Source organism: Phacochoerus africanus, chromosome 3, assembly GCF_016906955.1.
Source record: "Phacochoerus africanus isolate WHEZ1 chromosome 3, ROS_Pafr_v1, whole genome shotgun sequence".
NCBI classification, from domain to species: domain Eukaryota; kingdom Metazoa; phylum Chordata; class Mammalia; order Artiodactyla; family Suidae; genus Phacochoerus; species Phacochoerus africanus.
The window spans coordinates 41,227,603-41,245,780 of NC_062546.1; the positions used below are offsets into that span (position 1 = coordinate 41,227,603).

The following is an 18,178-nucleotide window of genomic DNA, read 5'->3' on the forward strand; positions in this document are numbered from 1 at the left end:
TGGCTGTGGTGTAGGCCGGCAATTGAGGCTTGGGCTGGCAGCTGAGGCTCTGATTCATCCTCTAGCCTGGAAACTTCCATATGCCACAGGTGCACCCGTAAAAAAACTAACTAACTAAACAACTCCTACACTCCTGTTAAACATGTAGGCAAGATCCTCTTTCCACACTTTTGGGTTCTGCCCATCATTTTAAGTCTTCATTTGTCCTAAAGTTAGAAGTTGTATTTTAAAAACACACCTCACGTTTATGTTTTACAGATAGTGAGGCAATTGATCTCTACAGTGTCCTGTGTATTTTTAATGCAGATGCTTAATTGCTCTCACCTTTTGTTTCCTTACCCGTGAGTTGGGGGCCTTGACAGTCTCCATGGGGACATGCTTTGTAAAGGGTTAGGCAAGCATTTAGTGAGTGCTGTTAAAGCTGATTTCACAGCTGGATCCCAGAGATGGTGCCTGAAAGTTGCACTGTTTTCCTACATAAAATCAATTGATTACTTCACACGTTTCTCAGCTTACAATTATTAGAATTCCTCTGTAGTGCAAGATGTTGTCCTGCTTAGAAGAAAGAAACAGAAAACATTTCTAAGAGGAAAACGCATCCTAAAAGTGATGAGCTGACCACATAGAAACCCAGAAAAGCTCACAAGCAATAATGCATTTCTCATCGATTTGGCTCTTATAAAATAAATTTTGCCTGAAGGAGAGGAAATGGTTCCATTTCATGCTGCTGGTGTTGAAGAACAAGGTTTTCTTTCAAGGTGAATGTGAAATTCTCTTCTCTAAATTTTATTTTATTTCGCTGTTGTCATTTTTTTCAAGTGTTACTGAAGTATAGTTGATTTACAATGCTGTGATGATTTCTGCTGTACAACAAGAAGTGATTCAGTTGTACAGATACACACATCCATTCTCTTTCAGATTCTTTTCCCACATAGATTAACACAGAATATTGGATAGAGTTCTCTGTGCTCTACAACAGGCCCCTGAAAATTTTATTTTAGTGATCAACCTTAGGAGTTATCCATGGCGTGTAAAACAACAATTAGGTCCAACTCGATGAACATAGTTTATCAAATGGCAGTTATAATCATACAGTCGTTATGAAGGTTAAACAGGATAACATATTTTAAAACGCCTAATGAAGTAAGCGACCGAGAAGTCCTTGTTTCTTAGGACTAATACTGCACGGAGGGTGCTGCCGCCTCTATTTTGGGAAGAAAAGGGTACAAGGATATCAGCTGCAGTGGTAGAGGCTGTGCTTCCTCTGCGGTGATGCACTGAAGGGGGACCCTGGTTTTACACTGTTATCCAGGAAGCTGTTTTTACCTTTGCAGTGTCATTCTAGCTCTCCTGTCCTGTTTCCCTCAAGCCATTACATTTCTGAGAAGTGACCTCTCTCGCTTTGGACCAGTCCCCTGCGCCCATCTTTTCAACAGGCAAGTCCTTGTGTGAGACACAAAGTGAATATACCTCATCCTTCCCACCCCCTCATTCTCTGGACCAAAGAAGACTTGTGTTTCCCACGTCACAGTCTGATGGCTCCCCTTCAGTGTCTGCTTTTCCTCAGAATTGTCCTAACACTGTGCCTGGCAGCCTGGGGCCTTGTGACAAGTGGCACTGGTCTCTTGGATGGCAGGGTGATGGTTGGTGGTGGGGCATCTCCCCAGAGAAATGGCATGGTGCCGCTTTCCCCCAGAGCACACACCTGACTGTTCTGGAAAAGCAAGGAAGGACCGTGGCTTCCCCAAGTGTTTTCTGCCCAGCTTTGTCTAATGCCGTCTCTTCCTACAGTAACCCCGGGGACCCTTTTCATCCCAGAGTTTTATTCCGAATGGAATGTTAAGAGGGTTCAGATGCTGAGAGACAGGTCAGGGCACTGGGGGTGGGGAGAGAGGTGTGATCTTGTCCAGATCTGTGGCTTTGTCAGAACTGTTTTTAAGTTGACACAGGGCTAAATAAAAAGCCCCCTGGCTTTGATCTCAGGGACTTCCTGGGTAGACTGTCTGATTAGATAAAGATCACATATCCACCCCCTCCCCCCACCCCCATCATCTTTTAGACAGTAATCTAATCTCTGCAGCCATTCCTCGTCCTGTGCTCCTGTCTCTTTCTCAAAGTATCTCTCTGTCTCAGTGGGTCCCTTTCTGGGGCTTGGGTTTTTGTTTGAGCGGGAAAAGGAGCCTAAGAAAACAGAGCACTTCTTTAATTCATCTTAAGTTGTTTAGAAACAAAGCAAAAGCTTTTTGTGAGAACCTCATATGGACCTCGTCTGGTCCTGGGCATCAAAGGGGATTTGGTCTCTGTTTGCAACATGGTCAGCTGCTGGGATGCTATGAAGCGAATGAGTTGGCAGGTGGAAGGTTTGGAGAGCTCCCTGCGCTGGGTTCATCAGCTAAGACAAGAGGGTGTGAAGTGTGTGCGGAAGAGTCTTTTCTCTGGGATTCTTTAACCTAGGGCCGGTCGCCCAGGACATATACCACAAACCATCACTGATGATGATGAGGTGACTTGCTCTTGGGGGTGGGGGCAATTTTCAGAAATGCTTGAACTTAAAGAGCTGCCAAATTTAAAACCATCTAGGCTAGGTCACAGCTTTCTAGCTTTATTCAGAGGACAATTTCTGTATGAAAATTTTAAAAATGAGACTTTGGAGTTCTGTTGTGGCTCAGTGTGTTAAGAACTTGGTGCTATCTCTCTGAGGATGCGGGTTTGATTCCTGGCCTTTCTCAGTGGGCTAAGGATCTGGCGTTGCCACAAGCTGTGGTGTAAGTCATAGATGCTGCTTGGATCAGTGTTGCTGTGGCTGTGGTGTAGACTGGCAGCTGCAGCTCTGATTTGACCCCTGGCCTGGGGAATTTCCATATGGCGTGTGTGAGGCCATGAAAGAAAGAAAGAGGGAAAGAAAGAAAGAGGGAAAGAAAGAAAGAAAGAAAGAAAGAAAGAAAGAAAGAAAGAAAGAAAGAAAGAAAGAAAGAAAGAAAGAAAGAAAGAAAGAAAGAAAAAGGAAGGAAGAAAGGAAGGAAGGAAGAAAGAAAATATGGAAAAAAGAAGAAAAAACAAGTCTTTGCAAACGGGGATTTGTACTTTCAATATTTTATTTTATTTAACCTTTTGTGCTGATCACTGTTCTAAGTGACACACACACACAGTTTACATAATATAAATGTTAACTCATTCAACCTTCATGACAATTCAGTGAGCAACAGTATCATTTGATAATTGTATTTTATAAAGGAGGAAACTAAGGCACAGAGAAGTTAACTGTCTTATTCAAAGTCACACAGCTAGTGGGTAGCAGATTAAGGATTCAAACTCAGGCAGTCAGATCCAAGAATCTGACTCTGCTGCCTTCCACCCCCACCCCCAACATACACACACTCTTAGAAATTCACTAAGAAAACACACATGGAAAAAAAGTTATGAATTTATGAACTCAAGAATATTTTAAAATATTTTCATATACATGGAAAATAGTCACATTTTTATGTGGGAGGCAGTTGAATATAGCAATTTATTCACCAGTTTCACAAACATTTCTTTGAGAGCCAACCAGGCTCTGGGCTAGGTACTGGGATTTGATTAGGGACTAAAGCTTGGTAGGTCCCTGTGTTTAACTTAGGCTTTAAGGCAACAGGTCTGGGCCAGGAGACAAAAATTACATTTATGCTGCAACATTACTGAGGGTTTTAGATGCTGTGGGGCCAGGATTCTGGAACTTTCTGGAGCCAAGCATTTCTCTCTTTGGATCCAAGCAGCCATCATTGCTTTCTCAGCTGAAATGTCATGCTGCAGAGGGGTGCCTTACCTACAGTTGTCACCAGCAGGGTTTATTTGGTTTATGCCCCTGTGGAAGAAACTGTTAATTTTCTCCCCACCCTCTTCTTTATTTGCCATAGCTGCCCCACATAAAGATGATATTCCTCATCATCTCTAGCTTCTAAGTGTGACTGGATAACTAAGTTCTGGTTAATGGCATGCAAAGAGAAATGGTGTCTGCAACGTTTGGAAGTTCTGTTTTACTTCTTCCTCTGTTTTGCTGACAGGATTATGAATGTGATAACTGGAGCCTGAGGTAAAACTTCTTAAAGAGAAATATAAACCAGTAAGGTTGAGGGGCCCTGGAACCCATACCTACTTGGGACTATTAACCTCCAGATGTATTTTTTCACAAGAGAGTAATGAACTTCTACCTTATTTAAGCCATGGTTACCTTGTTTCTCTCTAACTTAATGTAGCTAAACCTAATCCTATTTGATAATGGCATCACTCTTAATGTGTGGTATGGTTTTATTCATCTGAATATTTCTAAGGCTACCTCATGTCTGTCCAGTATGCTCTCTTTCTCTTAATTAGCCGGAGTTAATTTCTTTCTCTTGAGTAACCAGAGTTGGAGTTCCCACTATGGCACAGTGGTTAAGGATCCAGCATTGCCACAGCTATGGCATAGATCATAGCTGGGCTCAGATTTGATTCCTGGCCTGGGCACTTCCAGATGCCACAGATGTGGCCAATAAATAAATAAATAATAAATAAAAGTAACCAAATGTCTCTGTTTTCAGCCTTGAACCCTGACTGGTACTATCTGTCTGTAAGTTCTGCCCTTGGGTCTGCAAACAGAGGATGATGCTAATGCTCTTTGGGTTAAAACACCTCTTCGAACACACAGCTAGTACACCACCCACAACTCTGCTAATGAAGTCTGATCTCTCTTGGGAATTTGGGAAGTGTTTTTGCTCCATCACCCTTTCCAAGGATTTGTCTTACAGCTGAGAAAAAAGACAACTGCCTGTGCTTTTCTAGGGCCCTGGAGCCCCTCAGCAGTGCTGGAGGTGGAGTAGGGTGGCATGTTTAGTGGGGACCATGGTCCAGTATTAGTCACCTTCCATAGGAAGGGGAGCCTGCTCCCCACCCACCCGTACCCCCCCACCAGCCTCTGACTTTGGGGACTTAGGTCACCTCCTCAAAGCAGGCTGGGCAGATTCTCTAGCCCTTAGTCTGTAGATGGGCTTCTCAGAACTGTCAGTGCGTTCACAGGAAGAGCCCCGAGCCATCTGCATGTGACTGGTGCTGGTCAGAGAGCCCCCTCCTTTTAAGCAGATACCGCCAGGCCAAGTGCCAGGTGCTCTGCTGGGGCCACAGGGGTGGAAGAGGTGGGGGTGGGGTGGGGGGTAGGGATGTCAAGATGCAATGCCTTTGTGTGTGTGTGGAGGGGGGGAAATACTTTTCTCATAGATAAAACTTAACGCCTTCATATCTTCAGGCATCATAACAACCTCACAACTCTGAAAACCAAGCCCCCTTTGTTTTTGACAAAGAGATGAGCTAGAATGTGTTTTTTTTTCCCCGCCCCCAGGCTATATTTCACCTTTATCCTCCCCAACCCCCTTAGTTCTCTCATCTACTCTGTGCCTGTCCCAGCTCTCTCCTCTACTCTCCCAGTGACTGTTCCCTGTTAGGATTAAGTGAGGCTCAGTCCTCAATCCTTGGACCCCGGGAGACCCAGGCATAATGTGGGTGGGTGGGGCCTGTGTTCCTGTAACTTCCAGTTTTCAACCAGTAGCAGAAATACCTGCCCAGTCGGGCTCACATCTGGTTCACCCAGGGGAGGCCAGGAGTTGCTCAGAGACTACTTTTTCTTCCCCTGTTTGGTTTTTTGCAATGTGATTTTCAGGGGAGCAGTCTGGGGGGAAATCTGTGGACAGACTTGAGTGCAGAGGCTCAGTTACCTTTGGGACAGACAGCAGGAGGGACCTGAGGGTCAGGGGCTTCTGCTTGAACTTGGAAGGTGCTCAGGCGAGAATTGAATCTCGTTGGCGCTCGTTCTAGTCAGAGCCTGGTTTGGGGCAACAGGGTGTGGCCAAGATACCATCTCTGTGTTCCAGGAGAGCAGAAAGGTGGGTTTGGAGCCAGACATAGCCAGGGTTAAAAATGGATCTATGCATGTGATCGAGGACACGTCTCTTCACTCACTGAACCTCAGGGTTTTCCCCTGTGACATTTGTAAAAGGCAATGGAGGTGATTTCCCACTCCAGGATCCAGCACGAAAGAGATGCTTAGTAAGTGGGTGTTTCAGCCTGAGGTGGGAGCCCGTGGCCCCAGAGTTGGCCATTTAATAGTGTCCTGGCTCCTTCTGCAGCTCAGCTCTGGGGCCAGGACCGCAGAGGGCTGTGGGGTGGGACACAGTGATAAGCGACTGGGTCAAGGCTGCCGTCCAATAAATGCTGAATTGGGGACCAGGTTCCCAGTCCAGCGCTGAGTTTATCCAGAGCACATGCGTGATAGAAGCAGGGAGATGAGGGAAGAAGAAAGAAGGCGGAGGTGGGATCGGCTTCAGGGCCTGAGAGCAGGTAGACGCAGGCGTCTGAGCCACCGCATCACCCGCCATCCTCCCCTGCGATCGCCTCTTGTTCTGTGTGCATCCACGAGTGCCAAGGGGCGTTAGAATTACGACCTTGTAGAAAGACTCTAACCTCACTCTTTCACATGGTTTTCCTTCTCAGTTTTTGCTTCTTTTTAGTACTTAGTTTAAAATATGTCACATATACAGAAAATAATTTAATAGCTGGTACATTAGCCAATACATTTACCTTGCATTAAGATTTTGCCATATGTAAATATACCTATTTTAGGTTATATATGTATTATATACATATGAGGTTTATTTTTTAAAATAAAATATTATATAATAATAATATGTTATATATGTATAAATAACATGTTATGTATGTTATTTATACAAATAACATATATATGCATTATTAGATCAACGCAGAAGTCATGATGCTGATGATTTTTGGTGAGAAGTGGATACTGACTGGAAGAGGACGCAGAGTGTTGGTAATGTTTTATTTATTTTATTTATGTTTTATTTTATTATTATCTCTTTTTTCTTTTCTGACTGCCCTGTTGCACATGGGATTCCCTGGCCAGGGATCAGATCCGAGCCATAGTTGCGAACTAAGCCTCAGCTGAGGCAATGCTGGGTCTTTAGCCCACTGTGCTGGGTCTGGGATCGAACCTGCAATCCACTGCTCCCAAGACACCACTGGTCCCATTGCACCACAGCGGGAACTCTTATTTATTTATTTTATATTGGGGTACATTTTACCTATGACGGAATTCAGTTTTCTTGAGTGCAGAATTCCATGAGTTTTGACAAAGGCATACAGTTGTGCCATCACCACCATAATCAGGACAGATCACTTCCATCATCCTAGAGAGCCCCTCATGAGCCTTAGGCTCCATTTCCTTACCTTTTTCCTGGGTATTGGTTACATGCCAATGTTCACCTTGTGAAAAAATCCAGGAGTTCCCTTCGTGGCGCAGTGGTTAACGAATCCGACTAGGAACCATGAGGTGGCGGGTTCGATCCCTGGCCTTGCTCAGTGGGTTAAGGATCCAGCATTGCCATGAGCTGTGCTGTAGGTCACAGACGAGGCTTGGTTCTGGTGTAGGCTGGTGGCTATGGCTCCGACTCGACCCCTAGCCTGGGAATCTCCATATGCCAAGGGAGCGGCCCTAGAAAAGGCAAAAAAGACAAAAAAAAAACAAAACCACTGAGCTGTGCACTTATGGTAAGTGTACCTTTTTCTGAACCCCTGTTCTACTGAATCTTTCATGAAACAATCGGCTAATTGGGAAGCAGAGGGGATGGCAGAGGAGCAGTGAGAAAGGTCACTGGGGCTGTGCTGTGTAGAAAAAAGGTGACTGGACACTGGGAACCGACTGTATAGCACTGGGAACTTTACATGATGTTCGGTGATAATCTTTATGGGAAAAGAATCTGAAAAAGAATGGATATGTGTATATGTACTTGTACAACAGAAAGTACCACAACCTTGTATACTTTAATAAAACTGTAAAAAATAAAAAGAGAAAAGAAAAAACTGAGAAGGGGAAACAGAGAGGGAGACTGCAGTTCTGTCTCGAGCTTCGGGTTCTTACATTTGCTACTGGAGTGTAGTGAACCAGCCTTTATCTTTCTGGCACTGAATCCCTGCCCGCCTCCTTTTTTTTTTTCTTTTTTTCTTTTTCTTCATAATATCCTGTAATAGCTGGAGGGAGCACCCAACAGTGGCTCTGTGGCAGGCTTTTTTCCTGACTTGGTGGAGTCCCCAGGAAAGGATCCTGAAGTGTCAGAATGTTCTACGCTCCACAGCCAGTCAGCTGCTGTCTTGATTGGAGGCATTCTGGTCACGTGGCTCCAAGGTGTCAGGTCTTTGGAAATCTCTTTCTGGTCTTGACTGGGCAGGACCCAATCATCCTTTTTTTTTTTTTTTTTTTTTGCCTTTTCCAGGGCCATACCCTTGGCATATGGAGGTTACCAGACTAGGGGTCTAATCAGAGCTGTAGCTGCCAGCCTACACCAGAGCCACAGCAACGTGGAATCTGAGCCATGTCTGCAACCTACACTACAGCTCCGGCAACACCTGGTCCTCAACCCACTGAGCAAGGCCAGGGATCGAACCCACAACCTCACAGTTCCTAGTCGGATTCGTTAACCACTGCACCACGACGGGAACTCCAACCCAATTATCTTTGAAGAGGAATTTGAAGGCTCCTTGGGGACAGGTGTGTCAGTGGTATGGGTCTCTCCAGTCTCCCCTTTGTAAAGATCTCACTTTAGTTATGTTAATAACAGGGACAGTGAGGTACTTTAGAGGTTCCAAAGAGAATTTCGTCCTAGGAGATCCTTGGTTTTGTTTTGTTTTGTCTTTTTAGGACTGTACCTGCGGCATATGGAGTTTCCCAGGCTAAGGGTCGACTTGGAGCTATATCCGCTGGCCTATACCACAGCCACCTCGATGCCAGATCCGAGCCATGTCTGTGACCTGCACCACAGCTCACAGAAATGCTGGATCCTTAACCCACTGAGGCCAGGGATCAAACCTGCGTCCTCATAGAGCGATTGATTTGTTTCCACTAAACCATGATGGGAACTCTAAGATCCTGGATTTTCTTTTTTCCTTTTTTTTGGGGGGGGGGGCGCTTTCTCTTTCTCCATTTGTTCAGCTCTGCAAAGATAAAAGGAAAGAAAAAAGCCAAAAAGCCAACCAAAAACACAACCAGCGGGAAATAAAAGGGGGTACTGCTAGACAAAGTGAAACTCCCCATTCAGTGGTGTAAAATTTTTAAATGGAGCTTTTAAAGATCTGCTACCATTCCCTTTCATGAAGGAATTAAAAGTTTACTTCATTTAGACTGTTCCCCTCCATGGCAAATAAATCTAACATTTAGCCATGACCTTTGTGAAAAATAAGTGTAGAAACTTGCATAGAAAAAAAGAATCCCTTTTTCTTTTTTAAAAGTCAAGCTTGAAATTTTTATATCCTTTGAGTCATATTCTTGAAGCAATTGGCTGATTAGTTCAAGAAATGTTAGTTTCCCAATCCAAACATGACATTTTGAAAATCATCCATGAATTACATGCCTCGAGAATGAAAGGCTTTTCTGTGCTATTTAAAAGGTTTTTTTTTTTTCTTCTCATTTTAAGGGCAATCATGAATATCTATAAGGGCACATTTATGACTCCCTGAACAGATAGAAAATTAGCAAAGTCATAAAATTCTTACCCAGCTTTGCTATTGCAGCTGTGTCTCAACCCAGTCCCCAAACCAATCCCCCTGCTGCTAAAATGGTTAAGGATGATGTTATTTTTGCCATTATAGGCAAGGCACTGGGCTTTGTAGGCTGGCTTTCCAAATCTCTACATGCTGATCTGGGGAAAAAAAAAAAAAAAAAAAAAAGATGGTCTGTATCTAAGCTTTTCTCTTCTGGGTCAACAAAATTTGCTAGTGTCATAAATGTGTTCCTGAAAAGCCTTACCTTCTGATCCTGGAAAACACCCCTTTTCTAATTCCACACAGTAAATCGATGCTAAACCTCAGAAAAGCAACTGGCTGTTTAAGCTTTCTGCCTTAATTTATACTACTGTATTCAGGATCTGTAGGCATGGATGTATGTTTCTGTATATACCCACCCAGTAATTACTGAGGGCAAGCCTTTAATTTGTCTGAAATCGTGCAGGCATAATGGTGACAACCCACACATTTTTCCATTGGAAATTGTAAATGGATGACAAAGAAAGAACCCCCGGCCCCTCCCCTGCCCCCGGCCACTTCCTGGGAAGCTTTATCGTAACTCTTTGTCCCTTTGGTCCAGAAACAAGGCTCACAGGGTGTTGATCGCCATCACGCAGGTGATTAGAGAGGTACTTCTCAAAGTATGGTCTTTAGTTGGCAGGGAGATGACATCGAAAATTCAGCAAAGGTGTTCAGAACTGTTTAGAAGTATTTGGTAGAGACATTTTCTGCCTGTCGAACCTAATCTTAAAAACTGGGGGTTTATTTTTATTTTGTAAAAACTAAATGGTATTGAAATCTAGCAGAGCTCCTTTCTCTGGCCAGAATGAAAAGGAATTTTCTTTTTTTGGAAGAGCTGTCACCAACACAAAACTTCATCTCACATGAGTATGATGCCAATAATACTATTATTATTAATAATATACTTCCTTATTCAAATATAAGACATTTAAGTGACATCTTGGTTTGGGACCCCTCAGAAGCAGATCCAGAGAGAAGGGTCTGAGACGATTCAGTGAGAGACAGTAGGAAGCTGGGAGGAAAGACAGGGAAGGGATGGGGGTGTGTTAGCAAGCAGGTTACCCCCAAGGATGATGAGCTCAGTGCCACTGGATGCTCCAGGAATGGTATAAAATACGTTTCAGAATTGCCCCATGCCATGGATGAAAGAGATGGGCTACCCACCCACCACATTCCAGTTAAGGGCTCCTGGGGGCATTGTTGAGTCCCTGGCCCTTCAGTCTACATCTGTGCCAGCTGCGTGGCCCCAGTGGCTAGGGAAAGCCATCAGGTAGGGACCTGCAGGAAACTGCCAGTGGAAAGTCAATCTGGTCTACCTGGGGTGAGAAAGGTCGTTCCTCTGGTCACTAACTTTGGGCCCATCCAGAACCCCTTCCACTAGCTCTTTGTCCTGCCTGGTGTAATTTGTTGTGGTCTGCTGGTGGCCAAGACTGACTAGTGCTTCTGAAGCCCACCTCTGCTTGAAGACTCCCAACTGGACTCCATTTCCCAGGGTCCTTTGTAGAGTGCTCATAACAGCTGCACCACTGATATAAATCATTACCCATCTTCTCCCTGCTTTTTACTTCTTAAGCTGCCAGGAATAGAGATGACCTCCAAGGCATCCTAGAGAGTCACTCCTTGAAGGTGGCAGGAGCCTGGGTCCTTGGATCATCACTTAAAGAGAGCCACTTGACCAGAAATGGCTCTTGTACTCTTTCAATGTTTCTGTGTTAATTCACTGTGATTTTGAGGATCATCTATTACAACAGTTAGCATTACTTTCAATAAGGCAACATACACGTGTGAGCAAATAATTTATTTTTCTTGATACTGCTTACCGTTATATCAGAGTATGTACGTATTTATCGGCTGTTTCCCCTCCACCAGGGAAACTTGGATTTGTACACTGCTATATCTGTGGCATCTAGAACAATGCCTGGCAATAAGTACACACTCAATAAATATTTCTCCAATGACTCAACATCAATGCACATAGTACTTGCTGGGCCCTATGCTAGGAACTTCTTATCTCTTATTTCATTCTCTGAACAACTGTGTGAGGAAACTGGAACATATAGAGGCTGATAAACTTGTCCAGTGGTACCAGCAGGCAAGCGAGGGAGCCAGGATTGGAAGGAATCTAGGCAATCTGACTCAACCCTCAAATTCCTTAGCCCTCTCCACATTGGCTGATTACATCCGCCAGGCACAGTGCTGGGTGCTGGGGGTGTAGGAAACCAGGAGACATGGCACCTGCCCCTGCAGTCTACCCAACAGGCAACAATTGGCACAGGGCTTGTGCACAGAGGGGAAAACAGACCAGCCTTTGTTCTTATCCATGGAACAGGCTGTCTTCTAGAAAGTCAGGTTCTGTTACTCACCCAAAGGCTCAAATACAGGATTCACCTCCTCCTAGGGAATATGAGAAATGAGAAGAATATGTAGAGCTAAAGCTAGATCCTTTGTCACTAATGTGAAATACCGTAAAGATTGGTGGAGGGACATTTGATGGAGTTAAACAATTTGAACAAATGCAGAGTGGGCTGGAGCTCACTGGCAGAGTGGGCTCTTCCCTGATCCTGTGTGTTGGGAAGAGTTATGAAGAGAATAGAGTAGGGGGTAAGGTCAAGAACATGGGCTTGGTGGTCAGACAGAATAGGCTTCAACCAGATTTTCCATGTACAGAGCCTCATGATGACCTTGGGCAAATTAGAGTACTATGTTGGTTTTTGTTTGTTTGTTTGTTCGTTTGTTTGTTTTTGGCTTTTCAGGGCCCCTCCCGCAGCATATGGAAGTTCCAAGGCTAGAGGTCAAATTGGAGTTGCAGCTGCAGGTGCACCCCACAGCCACAGCAACTCGGGATCCAAGCCACACCCGCAACCTACACTGCGGCTTACCCTTAACCCACTGAGCGAGGCCAGAGATTGAACCTCGTGGATACTAGTTGGATTTGTAACCTGCTGAGCCACAACAGGAACTCCCTTTGCTGGGCTTCTTTTGCCTTAGCTGTAAAATGGATGTAATCTGCCTGCCTCCCATGGTGATGTGATTGGTACAGGGGTGCCAAGTGTGTGCTCAGTAAAGGGTGGTTGGTATCATATCTATTCTTTGATCCTTGAGCCCCGGTTTCAGGATGAGGAAATCTACCCACTGCCCCCTGCCCTGGCCACGGACCTACAAAGATGGAAGGACTTGGAGGCTAATCATGGCAGATGCTTGAATGGGAAGAAGAGGATGCTCAGCTCTTTCGGGACCTCCTTCTCCTCCTTTCCATGTGAAGCCACTAGAGGGCTTGGCTTCTCTGTCACTATTGGCTTGCTCAGATATGGCACCGGAGAGGCCCAGTGGGTCACTAGAGAAAGGGCTCTCTTTCCAAGGAGAGGCAAAGCAGCAGAGCATTTGATGAGAGGCGGTTGTAGAGTGGCTGCTAAGGGTCCTATTTACAGGTGCTGCAGGTGAGGGGAAGACAGCCTACTCTGTTGCGGGGGGGGGGGGGCAAAGCTGACCCTTGAGCACAGGATCCCCTTTCCATAAAGGTCTTACCTAAGGTTACCCTGAGACTGATTTGGGGCCCTGTGGCAAATGAGATAAGGATCTCCTTGTCTTATTGGACATCCTAAGAAGAGGGGTCTGGACTTCTGAGGACAACTCATTGGCCCCTGAGAGCTTTGGGATTGAAAATGAGCCCATCCTGATAGAGACAGATTAGAGTTCAGCAAATTTCCAGAGAGGTGGTACCATCTGCATGATGGATAAGAGATTAGACGTGTTCTCATAGGCAAAGAACCCAAAAGCCCTCCCCAGCTGCCAATTTACTCCACCTTCCAACTCTCAGTTCATTGTATCAGTAAAGTCTGAGATGAAGAGGCAAATACCCACTGGAACCTTGCTCATATCAGTCATTCTCACTCTAGTAAGAAAGAGCTTTAATTTTCCATGCTAAATCCTTAACAAAAACACCTTAAATGTGGCTCCATAATTTGCCATTCCTGTCCCTCTGGCTCATCACTGTAAACACCCCAGTTTTCAGAAAACACCAGGATCTTGCCTAGCTCTTTGTCTTTGTCCAAACTTTTTTCATACCCCAAATGCATCCACTTCCTCTGCCTCTTCTCTGTTTTATGAAATATCAATTCCCCATTAAACTCAGCAGGTACTTCCCTGAGTTCTGCCTCTATTTTCCCAGAATACTTTCCACTTACCCTTAATAGAACACTTATAATGGGGGTTACTGCTGTCCATTTTTGTCCCTCCTCAGCACTAAAAGGAACTTCTCATGGTATTCATCTCCAGCTCTGCTTGAATACCTGTCCTGATAGGGAACTCACCATCCCAAAGGGCAATGCATTCCATCACAACCAACTCTCTTCTCAAAAATGGTTTCCCTATTATTTGGAACCAAATCTGATTCCGTGATATATGGACCTATTGATTTTCTCCTTACCAGTTCAGTTGCTTAAAATCCCTTCAAATGTGAATAAGGATTCTAATCCCATCATTTTTTTCTTTTTTTTTTTATGGCTACACTTGCAGTATATGGAGGTTCCCAGGCTAGGGGGCAAATCAGAACTGCAGCTGCAACACAGGATCTGAGCCACCTCTGCATTCAACATCATAGCTTGCGGCAATGCAGGATCATTAACCCATTGAGCAAGGTCAGGGCATCGAACCTGTATCTTCATGGATACTAGTCGGGTTCTTAACCCACTGAGTCACCATGGGAACTCCTGGTGTGTTATACTCTTATTAAAAGTGTTTTCTTCTCTCTGTGGTTCATGAAATAATGATGCATCTCACAATCCAGGGTATTACACAGACGAAATACAACACTGTTCTTCCAGAGATAACATAACAGGATTACATAACAAGACTCATTACGAGGTTAAAGAGAATGTGAGGTAAGGCAGGAGGTGCTTTGGAATCAGATCAGGAAACAAAGACAAGGTCTGTTTCACTTTCTTTCACTTTTCAGTTGCCAAGATTTACCTGGATATTTGGATTCTGCCCATTGATATCAGCTTTGGAAAGATCTGGAAAGTTTGGTAGATCAAGGAGAAAAGATCTGGGGCCATCTCTTTGCAGTGAAGGATGCCCAGCCTCTTGCTGGAATTTCTGTCTAGGGAAGGGTTGGTGTGCAGCCTGGTGGTCCAAATGCTTGCCTGGTGCTTCTTTGGAGAGAGGAGAGCTGGTTTCTGATGTAGAGGCACTTTCCACGTTGAGGTTATTCTAAAACAAAGAATCAAATAAACAGATAAATAGGAGAAACATAATATAGAAACATCACCCTTAACAATTCAGTAAGGGATAATTCCAGGGGCTGGAATTGAACCAGGATGGTATTCCCAACTCATTTTCATTCCCCACAGCTTAGGTTTTCCATCTTCCAAAAGATAAATCATCAGGAAAGTTTTCCTAGCCTACTACTTGGGGCTAATAAGTGATGATGGGATACTTATCAAACATCAAAGCACATCAACGCCAAGTGCTGTTTTGAAGGAGAGTAGATTCTAGTTCTAGTTCTTACTTAGAACTGGAGACAAGTCATGGTTTCTTTATCACAGCTTCAATTGATTGACCGCTCTGGCTTTTGTTGTAGCCCCAAAGTCCAGGGTTTGTTGCTTTATGGGCCACGGAGCAAAAGATCTGACAAAACTGGATGAAATACTTGAGCCAAATCACTGATGATATCCATCCATCCATCCACCCATTCACCCATCCAACCATCCATCCATCCATCCATTTTTCCATTCATCCACCCACCTACCTACCTACCCTTTCTTCCTCCACTTATGCATCCATCCAGCCTTCAAGTGTCAGCCCTATGCTAGGCACAGGAGAGCCATGAACAAGACAGACATGAACCTGTTCTCTTGTAGTGTACATCTAGTTGTGTGTGTGAGGGGGGGGGGAAATAAACAATATATACATACATGAATAAAATCACATCAGAGAATGGTGATTGCTGAAAAGAAAAAGAAGAAAATGGCAGAGAGAGTGGCCAGGAACAATTAGATAGTGGTTTATCAGGCCACTCAGGATGGCTGTTCTCTTGCTCTCTGCACGCCCCCTGCTCCAGCAGCCCCTGCTTCACCTATGCCCAGCGCCCGTGACTGACCTTCCCTCTTAATCATAGAGCCTAATCAGGAAATGCCTATGTCCTTGACCCTGGCCCCAGCTAATGATTGTTTTAATCTTCACATCAGAACTATCTCCATTATCATAGTTTATATAAGGAGCAGTGAGGGGTGCACCTCTCTGTGGGCTTCCCTGGCAGCAAATGAGCCAACCTGATGTCCATCCCCCTCTAACTGGTAAGCTCACTCTTCCCCTGGTAGTGAAGACTGCCACATGTCCTGCCCGCCACCTGCTGCACTTGGTGGGGTGCTGCTCTGGGACCTTGCTTCAGACATGTAAGCCTCCCCAACCGTTAAACCACTGAGATCTTTGTCACAGATCTCAGGCTCTTTCTTTAGCCTTGAGGCAGGGCAAGAATAGGGCTTGTGGCCTACAGATAGGTGGCTGGGAAAGACCCTTCAGAGAAGGTGACATTGAAGGTGAAACTTGACTACCTGTAACTATCTGGGGAAGAACGTTTAGCAGAGGGAACAGCAAGTACGATAGTCCCGACCACAGGATGGCTTGGCTCATTTGAGGAACAGAGAGAAGGCCAGTGAGTCTGATATGGAGTGAAGGAGGACTTGAGTTGGGGCTGAAGAGATGGGGACAGCCAAAGAAAAAGCGACAAAAAGGCATTCTGAAATGTGATGTTTTGATCCCCAAGAAAAAAGTTCAAGTCTGTTGTTGCTTTTCCAAGCTAGCGAAAAATATCTGTATGTAGTTGTCACTGGGGGGAAGGGGGGATTTTTGCAGTGATTGAAGAGTGTAGAAGTTGCTGGACTTCTCTCCCAAACCAGCTCCTCATCTGCTCTCATTCTCCCTGGACCTCTGGTTGGAGGCTTCCTCCATCCACCCCTGCAGGGGTAGCATTTTCATGTTTACTGGTGGAGGGAGATGCGGAGACAGAATTTCACCAGCGTTTGGGTCAGTGGTTAATGTTCTTGTTATTCTTGGGTATGTTTGGAGTTTTGGAGCAAGTGTCCCAGTGCACTGCTTCTACACGCACTCCTGCTGTCCCCCGCCCCCTGCCTCCTGCTCCCCACGCCCCAATCCCACTGCGGTATCTTTGACCCAGTCCAAGGGTTACATCTGGTATCAAAACACTCCTGACTCTGAGTCCCCAAGGTCAAGAATGGCTTGAGGATGAAACACATGTAGTGGATAAGGATCTCAGTAGTATGCTAACCTGAGGGGATGGATTTTTCTATCTCTTTAAACAGAAACGCGACTGAGGAATAAACTCTGCTGGTGCAGAGACCACATTTGCGAAGGTTCCCGGAGGCCGAGAAGGGGGCTGAGCTGTAAAGAAGCATGTCTGCCACCTCCTCTTTAAAACGTTGCAGAGGGGAAAGTGGGCCGCTTTTCATCGTGTCTTTGCTTGCCTTTCCTCTTGGCTCAGGCGATGTGTCCGGGGGCAGTGTCTTTGTTCACCTCTCCAGTCCCCTCTCTGCCAGGGTTTCTGTCTCCGGGCATCCCCCCCACTGTCCAGGGAGTTGCCCTGGCATTCCCAGGCATTATTCAGTGTAGCAGAGGCCAAACGAATTATGTGGAGACTGGATTATTGACCTAAGATCTATCATAGCTGAAGGGGAGATCACTGAAGGCAGATGTTCCCTGGTTTTTCTCCTTGGATGCTTAGTGAGGATGGCTGACTTCTCATGGAGAATTTCTTGCACAGGTTTGGGGAGTTGAAGTCTCAAAAGGGATTTGCTTGCCAAAGGCTTAAGGGATCCCCTGGGAATCCAGCCTTCACTTCATTTTTATTTTTTTGATTTTTGATTTTATTTTAATTTTTTGTCTTTTTAGGGTGGCATCCACGGCATGTGGAATTTTCCCAAGCTAGGGGTCAAATCAAAGCTGCAGCTGCCAGCCTACAGTCACAGCAAGTGGGATCCCATCTGTGACCTACACCACAGCTCGCAGCAACTCTGCATCCTTAACCCACTGAGCAAGGCCAGGGATCAAACCCGAATCCTCATGGATACCAGTTGGATTCTTAACCCACTAAGCCACAACAGGAACTCCAAGCCCTTACTCACTTCATTGTAGCAACTGGAACATACTGCTTAACTGGGTTAAACTATCTCAGAGTTCCCATTGTGGCTCAGCAGGTGAAGGACCTGCTGTAGTCTCTGTGAGGATGTGGGTTCAATTCCTGGCCTCGTTCAGTGGGTTAAGGATCCAGTGTTGCCACAAGTTGCTATGTAGATTTGGCTCAGATCCGGTATTGCTGTGGCTGTGGCATAGGCTTTAGCTGCAGCTCCGATTAGACCCCTAGCCCTAGAACTTCTATATGCCAAAGGTGAGGCTGTAAAAGAAAGAAAGAAAGAAAGAAAGAAGAAAGAAAGAAGAAGAAAGAAAGAAAGAAAGAAAGAAAGAAAGAAAGAAGGAAGGAGAAGGAAGGAAGGAAGGAAGGAAGGAAGGAAGGAAGGAGGAAGGAGGAAGGAAGGAAGGAAGGAGGAAGGAAGGAAGGAAG

At 45.2% G+C, this 18,178-nt stretch overlaps 1 protein-coding gene across 1 annotated transcript in view; it reads right to left on the bottom strand.

Moving 5' to 3' along the window:
- Positions 1 to 14,388: 14,388 nt before the first annotated feature.
- The window catches only part of LOC125121883 (basic proline-rich protein-like), an 88,047-nt gene continuing 84,257 nt past the window's right edge, over positions 14,389 to 18,178 (bottom strand). The window contains exon 5 of the mRNA XM_047770196.1: positions 14,389 to 14,811. Coding sequence (XP_047626152.1) covers positions 14,554 to 14,811 — 258 coding nt within the window. The 3' untranslated portion in view covers positions 14,389 to 14,553. The remainder of the gene's footprint in view (positions 14,812 to 18,178) is intronic.